This window comes from Giraffa tippelskirchi, chromosome 2 (assembly GCF_054371585.1).
Source record: "Giraffa tippelskirchi isolate mGirTip1 chromosome 2, T2T-mGirTip1v1.2.pri, whole genome shotgun sequence".
NCBI lineage: Eukaryota > Metazoa > Chordata > Mammalia > Artiodactyla > Giraffidae > Giraffa > Giraffa tippelskirchi.
Window position 1 is genome coordinate 237,441,465 of NC_137276.1, and position 26,450 is coordinate 237,467,914.

Sequence of the window (26,450 nt, forward strand, 5' to 3'; positions counted from 1 at the left end):
GAACTCAGGATGTCTTGAGACAGTCAACCCGCTGTGGGTGAAACTGTGTCCCCACCAGGCTAGTTGCTCTGCATGAGGTGTCCCAGCACTGGTGCTGACAGGCTGGTGGTTGGGCTGTGTCCCACATTGATGAGCCGGAAGGAGGATTCCAAGCTAGCACCTGCCAGCACCCATGTCCATGCGGTAAGACAAGTTTGCCAGAATGGCTGCTGCCTGTGACTGTGTCTCCAGGATGAACTCTGGTTAGCCCTTGCCTCTCTGGGAGACCCTCCAAAATCAGACGACGGGTCTAATCTAGGCTCCTCTCAATTTTCTGCTTCTGCCCTGGGTCCTGCACTGTGTGAGATTTTGTATGTCCTTTAAGAGAGGAGTCTCTATTTCCCACAGCCCGTGGGCTCTCCTGAAAGTAAGCCCTGTTGGTTTTCAAAGCCAGATGATTTAGATGCTTATCATCCCAGTGCAGGACCCTGGACTGGGGAGCCTGGAGTGGGGCTCTGACCTGTCACTTCTTGAGTAGAACTGCTGAAATTGTCATTATCCCCCACCTGTGGATGTAGGTCTTGACTATACACCGTTTCCAGCCCTCCTACCCATCTCAGTAGGGTTCCTTCTTTATATTTTTAGTTGTAAAATATCTTTTTCTGCTATCTTCTGGTCTTTCTCACCAAAGTTTCTCTTTAAGTATTTATACTCTTTTTGTGCCCATGTAAGGAAGTGACCTTAGGGACTTCCTACTCTTCCATCTTGGCCCCACCCTCTCATAGGCTTTCCCTAAATAACCTGCTTCCATTCCTTTCATTAAAGCTAAACTATCTGTTAATTTACCAAATACAGATATAAACTAACCTTTTCAGGAACACATCTATTCTATAAAGCAGGTCATACCTGTATAAACTGTGAATGCACATATATGTATGATAAAAGTAAGTATATGATTGTAGGAAACCTATAGTAAAATAATAAGAAACTGCCTTTTAGAGTTATAAGTATATAATTAAGCAAAATACTGGGCCATGGTAAGTATGCAATGAAAAATACATGGATTGAATTATCATGTTTAATTATAGGCTCTTCTGAGCATGCTCTTTAAGAGGCATTCTGTCTTTGAAATTTAAATTTATTTCATAAATCTACTTTATTCATCTAAACTGTCTTGGTAATGACAGAATTATTTTATGATATCTTTTGTTTTTAATCAGATGGCAATGTGTTTAGTATATTTAGATTCTACTTTATTTTGTGTATGCTTTTTCTTTGAAAATGTTCTTTAGGGAAAAAATTGAGCAGAAGCAGACAGACTGTTCTAGGACATCCCTTCTTTTAGAGATAAATTTCTCCAGATTAAAAAAAGATTGGCTTCCAAATTGGTGAAACTGCTTCTTCTGTACAGTACCATGACGTGTTGTCTTGTTACAGTGGAACATGTGCTCTCATTTCGGACAAGCTGTTCTGCGAAAAAGTTTTATTTAGCCGACAGAGCCCATCCCTGGATTTGTGGGTGTTACCTCCTTTCCCGGTGTTACCAGGTTTTTTCATCACTATTATTGCTTCTGTTTCATCAGCTGTAACACAATTTAGTAGCAATCCTTCTTGAGGAAAAAACAAGATGCCTCTGAAACTAGAACAGTTGGCTCGACAGAAGAGAGTTGTCAACAAAAGTAGGACTGTTGTTTGTCTGTGTTTTGCTCCCTGAATTGCTTCTGAGCCAGTTTCACACACATGTAAATGAACAGGAGTAGAGGGAGCGTATAATCTAATGTAATCTGTATGGCCTATCACAAAATTTTATCCTATTTTATTAAGGAAATGAAATTCTATGAAAACTGATTTGGTTTGGAGAATTCTTAAGTGTTTTATTTTTAACGAGAAAACTTGGGGTTCTGTAAGCAAATGGATACGTTAATTCAAGATGAGTAGACGGTGGTGGTGGTGGTGGTGTTTCATTCTGCTCATCAATTAAAACAACAATTGATCATATGCAATATTTACTCTCTAGGAAAAATGACATTTTTTTAGCTGCTAAGAATTCCCCATGTTAGTGGTGATGACCAACATGAAACCAAGGGACAATCACTTTGTTGACTATTCCCTCTAGTCACTTTTTTGAGCAGAAACATGACATCCCTTTCAGAACACTATTTGAAAGCCACATGAGAAGCGCTAAGCCACCAGCCACTCAGTCTTGTGGTTGGCTGGATTTGACAGACCCCATGGACTAATCCATGGAATTCTCCAGGCCAGAATGCTGGAGTGCGTAGCCGTTCCCTTCTCCAGGGGATCATCCCAACTGAAGGATGGAACCCAGGTCTCCCACATGGCAGGCTGATTCTTTACCAGCTGAGCCAGCAGGGAAGCTCAAGAATAGTGGAGTGGGTGGTCTGTCCCTTCAGTGGGTCTTCCCGACCCAGGAATCAAACCGGGGTCTCCTGCATTGCAGGTGGGTTCGTTACCAGCTGAACTACCAGGGAATCCCGTACTTGACAGCGCTTGGGTCAAATGCCTATAAGAGCCCTGCTCTGCGGAAATCAGCATCCTGAGTACAATATGTGTCCAAATATCACCTCTGCTTCCTGATCTTACTTGTCTTGACTCTCCCCCTACAGTGCATATAAATGTACATGTGTTTTGATTTGTAATCTCTTTAATTAATCTTGGATAAGTTGTCTTTATATCTAAGTCTTTTTCTATACAAGATTAAACCAGATTTTACCAAATCATGCTTTACCACTTCCTACTTTCCTTCATTTGAAATTCTTTTTATTTTCACTTATTTATTTTTTAATTGAAGGATAAGAATACTGGAGTGGGTTGCCATTCCCTCCAGGGGATCCTCCCAACCCAGGGATCAAACTCAGGTCTCCTGAGTTGCAGGCAGGTTCCTTATCTTCTGAGCCACAGGGAAGCTCCACTTGAAATTCTAGAGCAGAATTTGTAATCTGGGCCCTCGGACCAGGCCTGTGCAGAGAGGCCATGAACCACCTGAAAATGTTCATGACATCGTTTCCATGTCTCCACACGGGCTTTGTCCTGGGAAAAGGAGCCCATGTTTTTTCAGATTCACAAATGGATGTATAAGTCCCACCATTTTAAGAATTACTGTCCCCTAGGTTTTCTCCTCTCGTTTCTGTTAGTTAACAGATGCTCAGTTCTATCAGATGCCACACATGGATTCTCCAAATATACTTAGTCGCCACCTTCCTTTTCCTTTAGAATTCACTCCTGATCTCATATTTCCTCTTACTTTCTGTTCCAATTTAAGTACCATGAGAAAGAGAGAGAAACAAGATACAATACACTAAACCTCTGCCACTAAAGGGGTTGACATTTCTTCATGTGGCATCTGATTTAATCCCATTGCAACTGTACAAGTTGCAAATGAGAAACGTGAAACAGAAAGGAGTTAGCCATTCCCACAGACTATAATGGAAGAGTCCAAATTTAAATCTGTGTTTAGATGTCAAGTTTATTCCTCTTTTCCAGATGGAATAAATGATCATAGCTTATGAATGGCATCAGCTTTCATGATCTTTAACTTTCCTTTTATTATTCTCTATCATCAAAAAAAAAACAACCCCTTCATTACACTTTGTTATAAATCTAGCACAAGTTTACAAATGCTACATTGCATCAATGTTGTACAACCTCATACCATCAGAGGGCAAGAATCATTTATGTGTGTGTGTTATGTGTGTGTTAGTCACTCATTTGTGTCTGACTCTCTGTGACCCCATGGACTGCAGCCCGCTAGGCTCCTCTGTCCATGGAATTCTCCAAGCAAGACTATTGGAGTGGGTTGCCATTTCCTTCTCCAGGAGATCTTACCGACCCAGGAATCAAACTCGGGTTTCCTGCATTGCAGGCACACTCTACTGGCCGAGCCACAAGCGAAGCCCACAGAATCATTTATATGTTCATTAATTCATTCACTTTTAAAAATAACGCTTATAATATAAATAATATAAATAATAATAATAATAATAATAATAATATATATAATAATATAAATAATATATATAATATATATAATATATATATATAATAAATAATAAAATAAATATAAATAATATAAATATAAATATATATAATATAAATAATAACTTCACTTTTAAAAATAACGCTTATAATATAAATAATAACTTCTCTGAGGGAGAAGGTGAGGGTGGGACGTTCTGGGAGAATGGCATTGAGACATGTGTATTGTCATATGTGAAACAGAGCACCATTCCATGTTCGATGCATGTGAGAAGGGCTCAGGGCCGGGGCAATGGGATGATCCAGAAGGATGGGATGGGGAGGGAGGTGGGTGGGGGGTCCGGGAAGGGGAACACATGTAAACCCATGGCTGATTCATGTCAATGTATGGCAAAAACTATTACAATATTGTAAAGTAATTAGCCCCCAACTAAAATAATAAATTTATAAAAAAAAATAATAATAAAAAAAAAAATAAAAAGCAAAAAAAAAAATAAATAAATAACGCTTAGTAAACTCTACTATTGCTAGAGGCTTTGCTCAGTTCTGGAGTAGTAGTTCTAAATTCTGTCTTCACATCAGATTCTACTGGGGAACTTTAAAAATCCCAGTACCTGATCTCAGAACCACAAGTTTTGATTCCATATATGGAGGTGACCCTTGGTGTGTGTGTGTGTGTGTGTGTAAGTTTTCCTGCTGCGACCAGCATTGAGGATGACTTTGCAAAGCATGGTTCCCTAGATCTGCAGCATCAGCGTCACACGGGAACCCAGTGCAAAGGCAAATTCTCAGCCCTTCTCCAGAGCCTTCCCATGCACCTTACCAGAAACTCCAGGGACAGGATCTGCTTGCCTCTATTTAAGAAGCCCTCTAGATATTTCTGAGCCAAGCTGATAGTTGATAAACACCTCTCTAGAGACAGGATAAGCAAAACAGAGTACTTGCCACTAAGCATCTCTCCTTGGTCTCAAGGAGCCCTGTTGTTTCAAATTTGCATTTTAATTACCTGGCACAGTTCCACACTCTGTAACCTTAGTTGGTAATGACAGCATTATTACTACTTAAATAATGTAATGACTTTCCATCTCTTCTTGAGCAACCACTAAATGAAGTGTTAATAAGAAAATAGTGGTCAGTGAATAACATCCCTTACAAAAGTCTTAGGGATGTTGTGGGTTGAAGGGAGTTGTCATAGTGCTTTGTAGCACGCACACACACACACACACACACACATAGAATTTTTAAACAAAATTTTAAAGGGCAAATATTTCTAATAAAGGATTTTATTTTTAAGTGGTCTCTGTGTTGTGTTTCTAATGTACTATTATTAATATTATTCTTGCTATTTCCCTTTATTAACATAGCTTTATTATAGCTTGATGATAGTATAATTGATATATAATAAAATGCACTTATTTGAGACATTTAATTAGATAAGTTTTGATACATAGATACCCCAGTATTGTGGAACAGTTGTATGGTAGCTTCCAGTTCTTTTATAGGGACCTCTTGGTCTCCCCCAAAAAGCAGAATGAGGTTGCAAAGAAGACTTCTTGAGAAAAACATGAACTAAGACCTGTAAGGTAGGAAATGGCAACTCACTCCAGTATTTTGCCTGGAGAATCCCTGTGGACAGAGGAGTCTGGTGGGCTGCAGTCCATGGGGTCACAAACAGTCAGACAGGATGAAGCGATTTAGCATGCAACATGTCAAGGGAATAAAGTAGGGAAAGTTAGTATAGGATAGAAATACATCTTGCCTGTCTGAAGTCTAGATTTTTGTGTTGGTTGCTATTTACTATCATGTAGGATTGAAAAATACCAACTCAACTCCTTTGTTTCTTAAAGTTCCAATTGGGAAATAAGCTTAATGGCTAGTGAAATATACAACATTGTTACTGAGCTTAGAAATATCCACATCTGTCACTGACAGTAGTTCTTGCATTAGGATAGCTGTTCAGCTTTGACCACCAATCCACTCTTAAATGCATATTTCTCTACTGTGTGTGTTATAAAAAAAAGTTGTATGAAAGTGATGCTCTTGCTTCTAGAGCCACGGAATCTAATTCCTTGCCTCTAACTTCCTTTTAACGTTCTTTCTCCCGAGCAACTTGGTGCATCCTAAAATGTTCATTCATCATTACGCTAACACTGGGACTTTATTTGGAGGGCTTACGGGCTCGTCTTTTTCCTCCTTTGCAGGCTGGCTCCATGAGCTGGGGAAGAGACTGGAGTCTCCCTACTATGGGAACAATACCTTGGGCGGGCCGTCAATCCGAAGTGCCTACATCGCCGCTCTGTACTTCACGCTCAGCAGCCTCACCAGTGTTGGGTTTGGGAATGTCTCTGCTAACACAGATGCAGAAAAGATCTTCTCCATCTGCACCATGCTGATTGGTGGTAAGGAATATTCTTCCTTTAGGCCAGGATAAGGAACAAGAGCTGCCAAGCCGCTGCTGTTCTGATTTCTCTGTCCTAAGACCAAGCACGTGTGGATTGGTCTCCACTGGAAGAGCCTAAAGGCATTAATGAAATCACTGACCAACAGTTTAGTATACATGCAGAGTAGCAGTGAGAGTCTGTGATCTCAAGAATTCCATGCTCGGGCAGATGAAGAAATAACCATTTACCTGATGGTTGATTTTTTAAATGTGTGTATATATATATATATATTTAATTGAAGTATAGTTGATTTACAATTTTGTATTTGTTTCAGGCGTACAGCACAGCACTTCAGTTATACATGCATATATATATATATACTGTTTTTAGATTTTTCCCTTACACTTTATTATAGAATATTAAGTATAGTTCCCTCAAAAGTGTGTTATATCACATTCTCTTTTTTAATTTAATTTCATTTAATATTGGAGTACAGTTGACTTGACTTCCCAGTTGGTGCTAATGGTAAAGAACCCACCTGCCAACACAGGAGACATAAGAGATGTGGGTTCGATCCCTGGGTTGGGAAGATCCTCTGGTGAAGGGCATAGCTACCCACTCCCGTATTCTTGCCTGGAGAATCCCATGGACAGAGGTGTCCTGTTGAGTGACAGTCCATAGGATCACAGAGTCCTGCACGACTGAAGCAACTTAGAACTCACACACATAAGTGACTTACAGTGTTGTGTTACTTTCAGGTGTATAGCCAAGTGATGTATATACATATATCCATTCTTTTTCAGAGTATTTTCCCATATAGGTTATTATAGAATATGGAGTAGAGTTGCCTGTGTGATAAAGTAGGTCTTTGTTGATTATTTTATATGCAGTAGTATGTGGATATTAACTGGGATTATCATATCCTCTGATATGAGGCTGAATCTTATTACAGAGCATGGTTTCTACCAACTTCCTTGCATAGATGTGAGATGAACGCTGAGACTTCACACAGTGAGTCATCCAACCTACCCTGAAACCAGGGCAGCATAAAGGCGAACCTTCCCTCAAGGTGTTTGGGGTCAGTTTGAAAGGGATCAGCTGAAATGTGTGGAAAGAGTTTAAACAATGCCAGGCAGGATATGCTGAGTGCCAAATCAGCTAGGAAGTTCAGAAGCAGCGAGAAACAGGGCCAAGGATCAGAAAATTTCTTGGAAAGGCAGAGTAGCTGAAGTAGCAGGCTGGGACTGCAGCGCTTGGAACAGGCTTTCGGCCAAGGTGGAGCAGTAACAGCCTAGGGAGCAGAGAACAGGAATTCTCATTTTCTGAAGAGCTGTAATGTGCCAGATCCCATGGTGGCGATTTTATACCCGGTATTATGGCTTATATAATTGCCGCTCTCTTTGATGGCCCATCTTTCAGCCCAGCAGAATGACAAGCACTTTGCAAACAAACACAGTCTCTACTGATTTAATATTTGCCCATGTTTTTTCTACTCCTAATGGAAATGTTTTGGAAATGCTCAAATGCTCAAGGTTTAACCTACAAATTTGACATTAGAAGAATATGTTAGATAATGAAGCTTATTTCCTATTGATTCACGGACTCTAGTGTAAGCGGTCCTGAATTAGAAATTGCTGAGGATATTCTAGTTCCCTGCTATGCCCTGTAAGTAGAAGCTAAGCCAGTCACAAAGCCCAAAGATGTGGGAAATACTCAGATAATGCCACTCCGTCACTTGGTAAATGTTTATTGAGCAAATTACCCAGGTGCAAAACCAGTACTCATTTGTAAATGGCATTAAAGCATTTGGGTAACTTAGCAGAACTTAGGAAGCCATTGGTTTTGAATGGCAAATGACATCTAGGTAACTTGAATTTATTAAATAAAGCTTTGCAAATTTATGTCTGTGGGAAATAGCTGTATTATTGTGACAATTACCCTAGGCTAAGAGAAATGATGCCTTCATTTTAATATTTCCTGTTTAACTAATTGCTGGCACAGTTTTGAGAACTAATCCTAAGAGCTCACAATATTGAATACTTTGTTCATTTAATTCTTGTAACGCTATGAAATAGAGGTTATTAGCACCCTAATTTAGATATAAGACAGCAGAGGTTTATTGAATTTAAATGCCAGGATTCACTAAAACCTAGCAAACTTTTGGTAAGATATCCATTTCATTATATACTGCAAATTTATTTTATTCATTGAATTTCTAAAAATATGTACAAATAATTTATTTTTTAATTTAAAGTATGCATTACCATGGAGTCAACACTGAGATATCTTAATAGGGACCCCCACACAGACTTATGAGATTGCTAATGACAGGGACACAATATTTACTACAAAAGCAGGCAGGAGCGGTATTAAATGCTGCAGGTGGGTGTCAAAACCGCAGATAATTATCTGGGGCAGAGGCTCTCAGAAACTGAGTGAGGAGAAGAGAGAAAATACTCTACATGGCATCTGTAATTAAAGAGTGTGCATATCACCGATTTATGCGAAGAATATTTTAAGCTGTTGAAGAGAAGCAAAAATAATGGAAAAAAGATCCGTACCGAGACAAGTCTATGTAAATTTTGAGAGCACCCAAAACAAAGGAGGAACCCTAAAAGTTTCAACAACTCTTAGAATTAATAAGTAAATTTAGGAAGGCTGATGAATATAAAGTCAATATGCAAAAGAATCAATTGTATTCTATATTAGTAATAAACAAGTGGACAATGAAATATAGAAAAGAATTATGAAACATCAAATACACAGGAACAGATGTTTAAAATATGCAATATTATTACACAGAAAACTACAAAATATTGAAAAATTTACCAATGGTTTAAAGTAGTGGAAGGATATGCCTGCGTTTTGGCTTACCTGTAGCTCAGCTGATAAAGAATTCGCCTGCAATGCAGGAGACCCGGTTTCAATTCCTGGGTTGGGAAGAGCCCCTAGAGAAGGGATAGGCTATCCATTCCAGTATTCTGGGGCTTCCCTGGTGGCTCAGATGGTAAAGAATCCACCTGCAATGCGGGAGACCTGGGTTCGATCCCTGGGTTGGGAAGATCCCCTGGAGAAGGGAAAGGCTACCCACTCCAGTATTCTGGCCTGGGGAATTTCATGGACTGTACAGTCCATGGGAGTCTCAGAGAGTCAGACACGACTGAGCACTAACACTTTCATTTTCGTGGTAAACATACTAGTTTTATTCAAATCAACCTTAAGAGTCAATGCAATCTCAATTTAAAAAAACCCAGTAAATGTGTGTTTGCCTGTATGTATGAGCCTGTTTGAAAACTGACAAGCTGTTTCTAAAAAATCAAGGGAAATGCAAAATTAAAAAGAATGCAAGCAGTAAAGAAGCATATTGTATTGCAAAGTTTCATAAACAAGAACAAAATTGGAAGATTTATGCTGCAAATACCATGCTGTGGGACAAAGTCACAGTAGTTAAAGTATGGTGTTGCCTCAGGGATAGATAACTAAGCTAATGGAAAAGAAGAGTGTGCAAGAACCTGCCCATAAACGTATGGCCACTTTATGACACTGGCGACACTGTAGTACCAGGGAGAAATGATGACACTTTTTAAAATTAATTTGCATTGGCGCATAGCTGCATTGCACTGTTGTGTTAATTTCTGCTGTACAGCAAAGTGAACCAGCTCTCTGTAAACATATCCCCTCATTTTTTAATTTCCCTCCCATTTAGATCACCAAAGAGCGTTGGGTAGAGTCCCCTGAGTAGGTTCTCATTAGTTACCTATTTCACACATAGCACCAATAGTGTGTATATATATCAATCCCCATCTCCCAGTCCCTCCCGCCTTCTTCCCCCTTCCTTAGTGTTCACGTGTTTGTTGTCCACACGTGTGCCTCTATTTCTGCTTTGCAAATAAGTTCATCTGTACCATTTTTCTATATTGCACATGTATGTGTTGGTATACAATATTTGTTTTCCTCTTTCTGACTCACTTCACTCTGTGTGACAGTCTCTAGGTTTATCCACCTCTCTGCAAATGGCACAATTTCATTCCTTTTTATGGCTGAGTAATATTCCACTATATATATGTACCACATCTTCTTTATCCATTCCTCTGTTGATGGACGTTTAGGTTGTTTCCTTGTCCTGGGTGTTGTAAATAGTTGCACAATGAACAGCAGAGTACCTGTATCTTTTGAAATTATAATTTCCTCCAGGGGTATGCCCAGGAGTGCAGGGATTGCTAGGTCAATGGTAGCTCTATTTTTAGTTCCTTAAAAAACTTCCATTCTGTTCTTCAGAGTGGCTGCATCAATTTACATGCCCACCAACAATGCAAAAGGGTTCTGTGTTCTCCATACCCTCTCCAGCATTCATTGTCTGTAGATTTTTTGATGACAGCAATTCTGACCAGTGCAAGGTGATACCTCATTGTGGTTTTAATATGCATTTCTCTAATAATCAGTGATGTTGAGCATCTTTTCACATGTTTGTTGGCCTTCTGTATGTCTTCTTATTTCTGCATGTTGAAAAACAAACTTGACCACTCTTAAAACTAAGTTGAAATTAATTCCAGATGGATTTTGATCCAATTAAAGCTTCTAAAAGATAACATAGGAGAGCATTTTCACGACCCTGGGTTTGGCAAAGATTTCTTAAGCATGACACAAAAAGCCATATCTACAAAAGTAAGTGTAATAAATTGAATTTCAGAGCTTCTATTTATCAAGTGAAAGTCTCTCAGTCATGTCCTACTCTTTGTGATGCTATGGACTATACAGTCCATGGAATTCTCCAGGCCAGAATACCAGAGTGGGTAGCCTTTCCCTTCTCTGGGGGAATCTTCCCAACCCAGGGATCGAACCCAGGTCTCCCACATTGCAGGTGGATTCTTTACTGGCTGAGCCACAAGGGAAGCCTTTTCTAATTATCAAAAGATATTATTAAGAATGTGAAAAGGCAAGCCACAGGACAGAAGTTATTTGCAAAAACAAACATCTATTATATATTAAGAACCCTTACAAATCAATAAGATCAGACAACTAAAAAAATGTGTTAAAGATTTTTAAGCACTTGAAACATAGATTTCCCTACCAGAATAAACAATAATCATATAAAAGAGTTGCTCAGCTTCATTCATCTAGGATATACAAATTAAGATCAAAATTAGGTAGTATTTTCATTCACCAGAATGGTACACTTAAACACACTGACCACCCTAAGAGTTTGAGAGGATGTGGGACGTCTGGACTTCCCCTCTAACGTGTGTCAATTGGTACAAGAGTCATCAGCATTTACCAAGTCTGAACATACCTATTTTCTGTGACTCAACAATTCCATTTTGAAGGTATATCCAACAAAAAATCATACATAGACACATCAAAAGACATACATGTAGAAGCACTGCTGAAAAAATTGAAAAGTGGAAATGCTCATTAATAGGAGAATAAGTAAGTAAATTGTGAAATGACTGTTCAGTAGAGCACCATACAGTAACGAGAATGGGTGGACTGTTGTGTCACGTGACCACAAGGATAAATCTTACGAACGCAATGCTGAACAGAGGAAACAGACACAAATAAGTACCTGTTGTAGGATTTTGTTTAAGGAAAGTTAAAAAGTAGGCAAAACTTACTGATTGCAATATAATCTATAATGTGGTTACCTTTGGTGAGGGTGCTAGTTAGTGATTATGAGATGAACCCAGGGAGTCTGGAATGCTGATAATATACCATCTGTTCATCTGAGGGGATCCCATAGGTCTGTTCACGCTGAGAAATCCCAGTGAGTTCTACATTTAGTATTTGTGTAGTTTCCTCAGTGTGGGTCTTTGGTGTTAATTTCATCTTGTAAAAGTATAATCAGTTCAGTTCAGTTCAGTTCAGTCACTCAGTCGTGTCCAACTCTTTGTGACCCCATGAATTGCAGCACGCCAGGCCTCCCTGTTCATCACCAACTCCCGGAGTCCACCCAAACCCATGTCCATCGAGTTGGTGATGCCATCCAACCATCTTATCCTCTGTCATCCCCTTCTCCTCCTGCCCCCAATCCTACCCAGCATTAGGGTCTTTTCCAATGAGTCAATTCTTCGCATGAGGTGGCCAAAGTATTGGAGTTTCAGCTTCAACATCAGTCCTTCCAATGAACACCCAGGATTGATCTATTTTAGGATGGATTGATTGGATCTCCTTGCAGTCCAAGGGACTCTCATGAGTCTTCTCTAACACCACAGTTCAAAAGCATCAATTCTGCGGCGCTCAGCTTTCTTCACCGTAGATGACCTAAAAATGATAATGTAACTGGTATGGGATGAGAAAGGGGATAGCAGTGAGCTGAGTTCTCACCTTTCATGTCTAGTTGCTTTTTAGGTTTTGTCTTAATATGATAAGTCAATCAATGGAGGTGAAATGGCATGATCTACAATATTCATGATAATTATAAGAAGACCTAAAAGAAACGATTTTGAAAGACTGCCTTTGGGGATGGGGATCAGGATGTTGGGACAGGCTTGGGACCAAACTATTCATAAATTTTCTAAGCTACTTTCTTGTGATTATAAAACTTTTTAAAGAAAGTATCAAACTGCCAGAGGTTCATTTCAGTTCCATAAATATTTATGACACAATAAAATTATTTTAGGCCCTGTGCTAGATACTAGGGAAACAAAGATGACTAAGATAGGATGCTTTCCTTCGGGGAGTTCACAGTGGAGTAATGGAAATAGGTACTTAGGTAGATGATGTTCTTTATTTTTCCATTTTAACTTCATAATGCACATTTCAAAAGAACCGGAAAAATCCACATAAAAAGTAAAATTACATATAATGCCATCTCCAAAAAGATATTCCTTTCAGTCTTTTTATACATTTGCATCCCTATATTCTGAAAGATTTATATCAATTTCACCTATCATTTTTGTCACCAAACAAAATATCTTGAGAACATTTTGCCATGTCTTTTAAAGTTCTTCTGTTTATTAGTGGCTACTTAATAGTACCCTAGTGAGTGAACCACAAGTGCTGGGACCATTAACTCAGCCTTGGAGGTTAGACAAAGCTTCCTAATGAAGACAACTCCTCACCGAGAACATGTCTAGTTCAAATATGGCATCGTTGTCATGGAAAATGTGGAGTTAAACTCAACAGCCAAGGCGTTCTTGGGTCCTCTTATCCCATATTTACTACCCTGATGTGGTTTTATTAGACCCAGAAGTTTGCTGTTTTTAAGGTACCTTTACACTGCCATTTCAGTTCATCATTTAGGAAGTTGATCTCACTTTCTGATTTCTCTGCCAACTGCCGCCCACAAGCCGTGTACTTATAGCAAGGACTGGAAAATTCCAGGGCAATAAGTAGGCAAGAGGGAGGAGTGGGGCAGCTGAAGTACCCCAGAGCCCGAGCTCCAGGCTGCCTTCAGACCAGGAGAGCACAGGCCCACTGTGGACTCACTGCAGAGTAGTTGACTAAAGCGATCGGAACTGGCGTTATATCTCAGGACAGCAAGGTTGCCCCAAATCCAGAAAGAGATGCGATGGAGAGAGAGGGAGAGAGAGGAGGGGGAGAGGAGGAGGGGAGAAAGGGGGAAGGGAGAGGAAGGATAAAACAGGAAAGAGGAAGCCGGGCAGCCTGTAAGACGCACTGTCACTCGAGGTCTGTTTATTGTCTTCTCGGATCCCGATTGTTGAATTTCCTCCAAAGACCTGATATTATGATGATATTTTACAAAATATGTTCTATACAAAACTCCTACACAATGCAAAAGAGCCTCCCACACACTCAGCAGCAGGCCTGGCATGCTACTTTAAGAATTATACACATCAAATTTGCTGGGAATGAAAGAGAAAGCAGAGGATAATTTCCAAACTGACCTGGATATAGAAGTTCTTCTGTCAAACTTTGATAGCAGATGGAATGATTTGGCCTGACAGTTACACACACGCTTCACCATGGTGAAAATGATCACCCATGGCAGAGAAGCAATAACTTTGGGAACTGAGAGACTATGAAAGCTAGGTTTTATTTTTTAACTACTTAAATTAGAAGCATTTTTCTCTGCTAAAATGAGGCTTTGAAATTATGATGACTCAGACATACACTGGGCTTCCCTTGTGGCTCAGCTGGTAAAGAATCCGCCTACCATGTGGGAGACCTGGGTTCGATCCCTGGGTTGAGAAGATCCCCTGGAGAAGGGAAAGGCTACCCACTCCAGTATTCTGGCCTGAAGAACTCTATGGACTGTATAATCCTTGGGGTCACAAAGAGTCATACACGACTGAGCAACTTTTACTCATATACTTCCTATGCTAAAATAAGACTTTGAAATTATGATGACTCAGACATACACTAGTTACTTTCCAACAACACTTGTGAATACTACAATTAATCCAGGGATTCATTTTATTGATAATGTACAATTAGGATGCTCAATGATCTGAACATATTACTTCTCTTACTTTAAGTGCTTTACACCCATTATAATTAAGCAAAGCAAAGTTAAAATCATACACATAATAAGGAAAGTAGTATTAAAATAAATGAAATAAAATTATCCTCCATACTCAGTTTAATTACCACGAATGACTATTACTACATACTTTTACAGATGGTGGAGCTTCCAAACACTGAGCCCATAAATGAATTAACACAGCCTGAAATTGATGTTTAACTCCTTGGACTTGGAGCAGAATCAGTTCTTTTCCTTGCTGAGTGTCTATCATAAATAGAGATCTCCTTGCAAGTAAAATATTTAAGCATCAGAATAGACCTCTCTTTATGACCTACAAATAACCATTCAACATTTAGTTGTTAACCAATATGTGTTTTGGGGGGGATAGTTTTAACCCTTTGAAAGACATTTCATTTTTGAACATTTAGAAAGAATATACACCTACGTGTGCTGGCATGTAGCAGGCATTTCTTAAATATTTCTTGAATTTCTTCCATCAAAAAGTTATTTACACAAACAACCATTCTCAATTATTTGACAAGTTGCTGGAAAACCTTAAATCTGGGTTTCTCCCCCCAATTGTATACCACTGAGCAACCTGAAAATGCACAGCACTTTTCACTTTGATGGAAAAATTAACATAAATTGAGCGCCCACTGTTTTTCACAGACACCAGGCACTTTTTAAAAAACATATATTAACTCTTTAAATCCTTATTGATAGGAATAATCCTATCAACAAGGTACAATTATGCCCATTTTACATATAAAGAAACCATGCAAGGGAATTATGTATCTTGCCTGATTTACAGAATTAGGAGGTGGTATAACCAGGACTTAAATCCAGTGTGGTCTGTTTCCAAAGTCCATATTTCCTCTGCAACATTATATTGCCTCCCGTATATAGACCTTAAGTTTAACTCTACTCTAGTAACTTCTCCAAAATATTGAGACCTTTCTTGTTAATATGGGCTGACTTTATTAGCATAGTGACCATATTTTCCATAGAGAAATGGTAATGTTTAACCTGATACAGAGTTTTAACTCCAGTGTTAGATTAGGTGGAAGTTAGTATGACAGAGGTTAATTTCTGATAAATGTAAGGGCAAGAAAGAATTTGCATTGGGGCTATCTTGAAATGTTCAGGAGGATGGTTGCAATAACTGGTTGACAAGTTTGCACTAATTTATCGATTTTGATGTGAAGAAATTTTTAACATAACTCCTTAGACATTGGGATTTGGGCACAGAAATGTTTTGATAGGTCTTAACAGTGTCAGACTTTATTTTTTTGGGCTCCAAAATCACTGCTGATGGTGATTCCAGCCATGAAATTAAAAGACGCTTACTCCTTGGAAGGAAGGTTATGGCCAACCTAGATAGCATATTTAAAAGCAGAGACATTACTTTGCCAACAAAAGTCCGTCTAGTCAAGGCTATGGTTTTTCCAGTGGTCATGTATGGATGTGAGAGTTGGACGGTGAAGAAAGCTGAGCGCCGAAGAATTGATGCTTTTGAACTGTGGTGTTGGAGAAGACTCTTGAGAGTCCCTTGGACTGCAAGGAGATCCAGTCAATCCATTCTAAAGGAGATCAGTCCTGGGTGTTCATTGGAAGGACTGGTGTTGAAGCGGAAACTCCAATACTTTGGCTACCTCATGCGAAGAGTTGACTCATTGGAAAAGACCCTAATGCTGGGTAGGATTGGGGGCAGGAAGAGAAGGGGACAACAGAGGATAAGATGGTTGGATGGCATCACTGACTCGATGGACATGGGATTGGGTAGACTCTGAGGGTTGGTGATGGACAGGGAGGCCTGGCGTGCTGCGATTCATGGGGTAGCAAAGAATCGGACACGACTGAGCGACTGAACTGAACTGGACTGAATAGACAAAATAGACATTTTTAGTCATTTTTTGTTGTTGTTAACTAAAAACTGCTGAAGCCAGTGATTTCACCCAACCTCTGAGCTTCTTGTGTGTTTAATTGCTCAGTCATGTCTGACTCTTTGTAACCCCATGGACTGTAGCCCGCCAGGCTCCTCTGTCCACAGGATTCTCCAGGCAAGAATACTGGAGTGGGTAGCCATTCCCTTCCCTGAGTCTTACCTCCTGGCCGATCCCATAGGGATCGGGGCTGCAATCTGAACAGAGTTGATCTGCCTGTAAATGTGGGCACACCTCATTCTTTCTCCCAGTTCCACAAACCCAGGTGGGTCCAAGGCCTTCTCAGGCTCCCTACTGGCGCTGTCCACTAGGCCATTCCCGTTGTTAGACCACCAGCTACTGTTTCAGGCCAGATCCTCGCATCTTTTCTGACTTTGAGATTCCTGACCCCTCCCCGGAGCAGCTCCTGGGAAGTTGAGTCTGTCGGCTCACTCCACTTCTTCCGTAAGACAAACCTCATCCCCAGGCCCCATCCCCTCTGGAATTCTGGTCCACAAAGCCTGGCCTCTCATCGCTCTCTGGTGGTGCTTTAGGGAGGGAAAGCCTCAGCATACATGTGGACTCTAGAAACATCAGATCCTGACGAACCTACGTTTGCAAAACAGAAATGGAGACACACAGAGAACGAGTGTATGGACCCCGAGGGGGCGGGATGAGTTGAGAGGGTGAGATTGACGCATACGCACTGCTGTGCACAAAGCAGGTAACTCAGGAGAGAGGGTACAGCACAGGGAACTGTGCCCAGTGCTCCGTGCGACCTAGATGGGAAGGAGATCGAAAAAGAGGAGAGATGTGACACATATAGCGGATTCGCTTTGCTGTGCAGTGGAAACTAATGCAGCCCAGTAAAGCAAGTACACTCCAGTTTAAAAAATACTCTCTGACCAAGAAACCTCGTCAAAACAGGAGCCGCGTGTTCATGGACCATCTGGCTCTTCTCAGAAGGGCAGCGAGGGCTGGAAGCTCAGCTCCTGGTTTTCTCTGTCAATTCTTTGTTCCTTGAATGGTCTCAGAATTTCTAACATGTGTCGCCCTTAAAATTAAAGTGGCTAGAGAGCTGGGGTTCAGATTACCCAGGAAACCCTCAATTACATTTCTAACATCTTTTTTGGAGTCTTTATTAATATAAATGTGTCACATTTAATATCCTAAAACTAATATCAAATGATGGCTTTGGGGAAGAGACTAATGTTCTCATAAAGGTTAACCCAGTTTTTTATTATAGAGTTACTTTTGAAATGTAATTGTTATTGTAATAAAACTATAAGGCCCTAACTTGATAGCTTATTCTATGAAATTATTAAAACCATTTCATCTTACCTACACAACTACGGGCTTCCCAGGTACTGCTAGTGGTAACGAACTGGCCTGCCATTGCAGGAGACATGGGAGACGTGGGTTCAGTCCCTGGGTCTGGAAGATCCTCTGAAGGAGGGCACGGCAACCGACTCCGGTATTCTTGCCTGGAGGAGGCTGGTGGGCTGCAGTCTATAAGGTCGCACAGAGTCAGGCATGACGGAAGCAACTTAGCAGACACGCAACTCTACACAACTATACCCAACTGTTAAAATAACACAGATGTTAAATAGAGTACACAATAAAAGCTTTTGTCATAAACAGAATGGTAACCAACGGATTAAGTGTGGGTCGGGGGGGTCTATTTTTCATATTATGGAGTGTTTTTCAAAAGATATTTTTATTCTGATCAAGCCACATGGAATCGAAATGACTAAATCAGGATGCATCCTTGGCAAAATGGCTGCAGCAAAATGCCTGTATCAGAATAGCGGTGTCACAGTCTAGCTGAACATGCGTATACTTTCAGTGTGTGTTAGGCTCTCATCTCTCAGAGCTGTGTGTTCAGGGTCAGGCACGTTTATGGCTGAATGAAGGTGTGACAGTAGTCTTCTAATACAGGTAGAAACGTGATCGTTAGAGGGGGTTAATTAGTTTACCTGGCTAGTATTTACTGAGTAACTACTACAGTCCAGGTTTCTTTCAATAGTAACTTTTCCTGGGACTTCCTTGGAGTGGTGCAGTCTCTGTGCTTCCCCTGCAGGGGCACGGGTTCAGTCCCGGGTAGGGGCACTAAGACCCCACGTGCTGCGTGGTGAGGCCAAAAAGAAAAAAAAGTTATTTTTCTAATAGTTTCTATTATTATCAGCATCTAGGACTACTGACATCCTTTTAAAATAATTTATTCAATGTGAATCATGATTCATGAAGTTAATTAAGTAAATTACAAGATATTTAAGGAGGAGAAATCCCATATGTGCCAAGATAGCTGGTATTCCATTCAGTGTACTAATTGTAACCAGTAAACGGGTTAACTATCTCAGTTAATTTACTGTATAAGGGAAGTCATGATAGCTGCATGCTGCACTAAAATCCATTTTATAAACAAGTCTTTCCTCTTCACCATGTCTGAGTAGATAAAGCTTGAAATACCCTTTGCTCACAGATTAAAATGTTTTAAGTCATGGTTTCTTGTCTCTTCGAAAATTGGCTAGTCAAGGAATATGATATCAAGCATACAAAGGGTCAGTGCGCTGAAGAGCAAGCTCATTATAAAATATAGATTATCTATCTAGCCAAACCAGCTTCACCTTACAGCCTTTATCTCAATAAAATTCTATGATTTTCACGTAAAAAAATAGCTGTGCCACAGTGACCACGCAGGCATGCGCCACGGAGTCCAGGTCTGCAGCCGGCACGTTTGCAGGTAAGGAGGCAGCCCCGCCCCCCGCCCCTGTGATGCGTGGCGTTGTCTCCTCAGCCTTGATGCACGCCCTGGTCTTCGGAAACGTGACGGCCATCATCCAGAGGATGTACTCCAGGTGGTCCCTCTATCACACCAGAACCAAGGATCTGAAGGACTTCATTCGTGTCCATCACCTGCCCCAGCAGCTCAAGCAGAGGATGCTCGAGTATTTCCAGACCACCTGGTCAGTCAACAATGGGATAGATTCCAATGAGGTAATGTGATTTCTCGTGTTGACGTTTTCAGGCAGAAAGCACATATTCTGAGGTAAAAACAAGTGCTGTAACGCAGGTCTAAGAAGTGAAGCACACACCTACCAACTTCTTTATCTCTTTACATGTAGCCTCTCGTGACCCCCACGGGGGTTCCTCTGTCTGTTCTTGCTTATGTTTTCATGATGTCACTGTGGATTGGCCAGTGTCTTACAGTAGCTTGCTACTTTGGTCAGTCAGGTAGACATATTTTCATTCTCACTGACCCTCTTTGAAGGAACCGATTCTTATGACAGTTGAATGGTATAATCATGGACTATTAGATTAATCAAGCTAATATTTACCTTTGAAACCAACAAAGTAAAAAAATGCATTTTTCTGCAAACATGTTATGTCTGGACTTCCAGAAACACCCTGGGCCGCCACTGTAGGTATCCTATAAGTCCGGCAAGCACTCCATCAACCCGTCGACAAAGCCAGTCATCACTGTTTTTAAGTGCTTATTTGGTTTTTCCTCTCTTCAGAGGATCGGGACAGCTGAGGAATCTGTCCCAAGTTAAGTGTCTTTGTGAGAAGCAAGCCACAAGGAACAATATGGTTCATTCTAGAGTCTTTTATTAATTGATTGTCTTTCTCCAGGCTTATTAATAGCTGATTATTCAGGATCACACAGCCAGGGTCACAGCTCACAGGAATCCGGGATTATTCATACGTGTAGTTCCCTCTTCTGTCCTCTGATTGGTCAAACAGTGGGGAAAGGTCCCTGTGGTCATGCAGTCAGGCTACGCGGGACTGCCCCCCAGCTTGAGTCCTTCTTTCATCTTCTCTGGCAGCTTTTGAAAGACTTTCCAGACGAGCTTCGTTCTGACATCACCATGCACCTCAACAAGGAGATCTTGCAGCTGTCGCTGTTCGAGTGCGCCAGCCGGGGCTGCCTGCGGTCGCTGTCCCTGCACATCAAAACCTCCTTCTGCGCCCCCGGGGAGTACCTGCTGCGTCAGGGGGACGCTTTGCAGGCCATCTACTTCGTGTGCTCGGGCTCCATGGAGGTTCTTAAAGACAGCATGGTGCTGGCCATTCTCGGTAGGTCTTGGGGAAAAGCTCCAGGAAATCCTACTCTGAAGCATTAATTAAGGAGATGAAAAGGGAGGAAACTTGTGACTGAGAGAAGGAAAATGAGGGATGAGTGTGTTGATTCAGGACATGAGTTTAATCTGCCAAGTTATTATCATTGTTGTTATGCCATATATTGAGTTTATACCGTGCTGTTATATTCAGCACCTGTTTTGACTCTTACTAAAAAGCCATTTTTAATAAATATTGTCCGTATTTTACTAGTGAGTAAATAATAGTTAACTTAATTTCTCCCAAATAACATGGCAAGAGAATGAACACAGTTCTCTTTGATTCCTAAAGCCAGGTTATGAATGACGATGTACACTGCCTCTTGCTGAAATAGCTGCTGTTTTAAGAGTGTTTCTGCATTTTTGTGGAGAATGCATTCAGAGAAGAACATTGAAAAGTGTTTTATCTGTGCTAGAAATAGCACAGAAATGAATGCATATTGAGAATAAGCTCTTGTGGCGGTCATAAATGTGCCGCTGTCAAGGGGGATGATAAGCTAATTTTCCTCCCTCAAAGAAAACTCACAGGACAGTTTGGGAAGATTTTGTATCACAAAGTTGACTCCAGCTATTAAGACGGAGTCAGTGTCTGTTGAAATGCAAAGGTCAGCTAACGACAGATGACATGCAGGGTTAGTATAGGAAAGTTCCTGTCTATTGATACAGTTTTATGTGTACCTCTTTTAAAAATCATTTTCATTTGTTTATTTTTTCAACTCACAGTTCTTGAGGGCCTATGAATGAATCAGGTAAACAGGTAAACAATATATTTTGAACACCAGTGCAGAACACCAGTGTTTAGAATTTATGTTAATTAAAAGTGGCTAATGCAGCATTTTCATTTTTTAAAATATTCATATTCAAGGACCTAAATTTGTGGACAACTTAACCTTTACAAAATATTTCCACATATAGGACCTTCATTAAGTTTTCCTAACACAAAGAGACAGATGGGAGGTCTGTTTTTTCCCAAGGTCAAAGCTAACCTAGGTCTTCAGATTCTCTGTCCAGGGCACTTTCCCCCTCTAAACAATGCCTTTTTAAAAATTAATTTATTTTTTAATTGAAGGCTAACTGCTTTACAGAATTTTGCTGTTTTCTGTCAAACCTCAGCATGAATCAGCCACAGGTATACTTACGGCCCCTCCCTCTTGAACCCCCCTCCCATCTCCCTCCCCCTCCCACCTCTCTAGTTGATACAGAGCCCCTGGTTAAGTTTCCTGAGACTTACAGCAAATTCCCACTGGCTCTCTATTTCACACATGGTAACATAAGTTTCCATGTTACTCTCTGCACACATCTCACCCTCTCCCCTCTCCCCGTGTCCAGAAGTCTGTTCTCTCTGTCTTAAACAATGCCTTTTATTCTATAGGACCATTGTAAGTATGCAGTCAGTCAATTTTTGCTATAAGCTTCAGGATGGGTTCTATTTTGGAAGAGAACTAATATCGATTGTGTCCCTGATATGAGCTGAGTGTTGTATGTCCACTATCCAAGTCCAATCTTGTAGCCTTATTAGGTTGCTGTGATGATCCCTGTTTGCCTCGTCAATCCCTGATGATCACTGTTAGAGGTGCAGAGATGGAGGCAGCTAGGAGTGAAACACTCACGTGCTTTCCATGCTTCCTGATGACTTCCATTGACCACTTATCAGAGGAGAGGTGGGGCTTGCCTTCCAAAGTTTGGATTCAACTCTTGATTCACTCTCTTATATTTTTCTCTCCTTTTTTTTTTTTTTAATGTGGACCATTTAAAAAAGAATCTTTATTGAATTTGTTACAATATTGCTTCTCTTTCATGTTTTGCCTTTTGGCCACAAGGCATGCAGAATCTTCACTCCCTGACCAGGGCTTGAACTGGCGCCTGCTGTCCTGGAGGGTGGAGCCCTAACTGCTGGGCTGCTGGGGAAGTCTCGTGACTTTCTCCTTAACAGAAAGGCATGGACTAGCAACTAAATAAAACAGCAACAAGCTGCCCTCGGTGTGGCCAGCTTGTTATCAGTGTGAGGGTGAGAGTCTATATAGGTGTGTTTTTCAAAAGGAGAATTGAACACTCTTTCCTGCCCATTTATCAACTCTGTGAAGTTAAAAACCAGTCATTCCATCATTTTTTATTAAAAATTAAAAGTGAGAATCCTTTTAGAATTTGCTTCGAAAACCTTGCTCCAATCATAAAATATTTTTCTGTGGGTTTCCTTAGTACCCCTGTAAGTTTTGCAGCCTGCCTGTTGACACAGTCTACTTTTAAAAGGGCATTTCGTGTCATTTGCATCAGCATGGATGGACTCAGAGACTGTCATACTGAGTGAAATAAGTCAGACAAAGAAATAAATATCACAGGATATCATTTATATGTGGAATCTTAAAAAAACGGTACAAATGACCTTATTTACAGAACAGAGGCACCCACATGGAAAACAAGCTTACAGTTACGGGAGAAAAGGGAAGGAGGGGTGAGTCGGAGCCTGAGAGTGACATGTACGCACTGCCGTGTATGAAACAGACCCCTAATGGGGTCTGCTCTACAGCTCAGGGAGCTCTGTTCAATGCCCTGTAGTGACGGACGTGGGAAGGAAACCCCAAAAGAGTGGACACACGCACATGTGTCCCTGATTCATTCTGCTGTCCACCTGAAACTAGCACAACATCGTAAGACAAACATAATCCCACAAAACTCCATCAAAATTAATCAGAATAAAAAATAGAAGGGCGTTTAGTTATTTTTCTAGCAACTTGTGGTTTGATATGCATGTAAGTAAATTAATGGATCATTTTCAGCTGTATATATTATGGGTCTTTCCATAATTGCGATGAATGTTTAAATTTGGTAAGTAGCAGCAATTCCAGGAATGGAATATGAGGGATTATCCCTGACATTACATCACAGTAGGTACAAATTTGACAGCTTCTATGTAAATACTATTGTTTGTAATACATGATTCCATAGGATTTTCTTCTTTCAAAAAAACTTCTGAAAAAGTGAAAGTGAAGTCACTCAGTTGTGTCCGACTCTTTGTGACCCCATGGACTGTAACCTGCCAGGCTCCTCTGTCCATGGGATATTCTAGCCAAGAATACTGGAGTAGGTTGCCATTTCCTTCTCCAGGGGATCTTCTCCACCCAGGGATGGAATTAGGGTCTCCTGCATTGCAGGCCGGAGAAGGCAATGGCAGCCCACTCCAGTACTCTTGCCTGGAGAACCCCATGGACGGAGGGGCCTGGTAGGCTGCAGTCCATGGGGTCGCTAAGAGTCAGACATGACTGAGCAACTTCACTTTCACTTTCATGCACTGGAGAAGGAAATGGCAACCCACTCCAGTGTTCTTGTCTGGAGAATCCCAGGGACGGGAGAGCCTGGTGGGCTGCCGTCTATGGGGTCGCACAGAGTCGGACACGACTGAAGCGCCGCCGCAGCAGCAGCAGCAGCAGCATTGCAGGCAGACTCTCTACCATCTGAGCCAACAGGAAATCCTAGTGGTCTGTACTAACAACTAAAAGACTTAATCCATTGCCTGTGCCTCTGGCCCTGATTTCCTCCATAACTTGAGCTTCGCATATTTAACATTGCACATCTTTGCTGGTACCCTGTACCTCTCAAAAGTGATTTAAATGCATGTGGCCCTTCTAAACACGCCTATGTGGTATTGGGACCAAGCCCAAACAAATATAATAAGTTATTAATATTTTCTCTCTGTGGTTAACATTATCTCAATGGAGATCAACTATTTTACTTTCCCTATGGTAATATTGTCTTATCGGCCAATATAAATCAATATTGATTTTGATAAACTTTAGCCATTGCTTAAATATAGCTATTTAATACATGTTCACTCTGCCAACAAAATGAATTCATGCGGAATATCGTAAGGGAAACCTATCACCAAGCACCTGTCAAGCCAACATATAATCAAGCAATTCCACTGTCCAGTCAATTCTTGAGGGCATTTCTTAATCTGATGCAGTTGATTGAGAGGCAGGGATTTGTTACAGGGATAGAATGGGTTTGCCAGTACACCTTCAATTCACGTCCCAGTGATTGTGTTTTCCCACCAAGGTCTTCACTGTGATTTAAAAGAAGACAAGAAAGCTCCAGTAAATGTGCTGCTCACAGATGGCATTAGTCTGCCTAATCATAATAAACATAAGTTATAGCTCTAACCAGGAAGGTTTGCAGATGCCTCCCATCAACCTTTTTTCTTTTTTTGCCCAATGGAAGAATAACGGATCAGTAAGTATCAGAAGCAGAATTCTGAGTAATAGAGACGGTGCTGTTGTGCTGTGCTTAGCCGCTCAGTCGTATCTGATTCTTTGTGACCCCATGGACTGCAGCCCCCCAGGCTCCCCTGTCCATGAGGATTGTCCAGGCCAGAATACTGGAATGGGTTGCCATTATCCCCCTCAGGGGATCTTCCCAGCCCAGGGATTGAACACAGGTCTCCCGCATTGCAGGCAGATTGTTTACCACTTGAGCCACCAGGGAAGGCCAAGAATCCTGGAGTGCGTAGCCTGTCCCTTCTCCAGGGGATCTTCCCAACCCAGGAACCGAACCAGGGTCTCCTGCACTGCAGGTGGATTCTTGACCAGCTGAGCCACCAGGGAAGCCCCAACAGAGACTGTAAGGGACCACAAAACCTCTTCCTTTAGAAATAGGATACTGAAACCCAGAGTAATTAAGAAACTTACATCTAGGCTCTAAATCTACATCCAGAAAGTTGTGAAACTAGTGAGGGTGAAAATTAGGCTCCTCACAAGGCCCGGCACACATGTCAGTGATCTATAAATATCCACTGAATAAATAAAAATCTATAAATATCCACTGAATAAATAAAAATCTATAAATATCCACTGAATAAATAAAAAACTAGAATTCTAGGATGCCAAGTTGCAAGATGCTGGGGCCTCTGTGGCTGAAATCACCGTTCTGTGGCCACTCAAGGTACAAAAGTAGGATGACCCTAAAGTTTTTCCAAACACCAGTAGAAAATGTGAATTCTCATCATGGCAGCATGGTGTGTCAAGGTAAATTCTCCTCAGGGATACAAAACTTGGGGCTTCCCCGGTGGCTCAGCAGTAACGAATCTGCCTGCCATGCAGGAGACTTGGGTTTGATCCCTGGGTTGGGAAGATCCCCCGGAGGAGGGCATGGCAACCCACTCCAGTCTTCTTGCCTGGAGAATCCCATCGACAGAGGAGCCTGGCGGGCTACAGTCCATCAGGTCACACAGAGTTGGTCATGAACTGAAGTGACTAAGCAGCAGCGGCATACAAAACTTGAAAATTTGCTGTATTCAGTCCAACCTGGCTATACTTACATTTTACATCAGTACCCAGCTTTGAATTTTTGAGCAGCAATTCAGATTTCTAACAAAACATGCAAGAAAAAAAATTGCCAAGTTACTATTGGTGACAATAAATTCCTCAGCACCGTGTGGCTGCTTATTCTCTTAGTGTCTATAAATATAGATTTTAGTCTTTTTTCTTCTGCCAAATAGGCTCAATTTCAAGGTTTTAAAAAGATAATACCTAGAAATAATTCAATAATTTGAGCTTTTGGTCTGCCACAAATGCTTATGAATGTCTCAGATATTCATGGATAAGTTGGCTCATCTCCTTTTACTGTCAAGTTCAATAAAACA

At 40.9% G+C, this 26,450-nt stretch overlaps 1 protein-coding gene across 1 annotated transcript in view; it reads left to right on the forward strand.

Annotated features, from left to right (window-relative positions):
• KCNH8 (potassium voltage-gated channel subfamily H member 8) overlaps positions 1 to 26,450 on the forward strand; it is a 444,159-nt gene that overhangs the window by 334,593 nt on the left and 83,116 nt on the right. Inside the window, exons 8-10 of the mRNA XM_081573380.1 lie at positions 6,174 to 6,371; positions 19,495 to 19,694; positions 20,525 to 20,774. Of these exons, the coding sequence (XP_081429506.1) occupies positions 6,174 to 6,371; positions 19,495 to 19,694; positions 20,525 to 20,774 (648 nt within the window). The remainder of the gene's footprint in view (positions 1 to 6,173; positions 6,372 to 19,494; positions 19,695 to 20,524; positions 20,775 to 26,450) is intronic.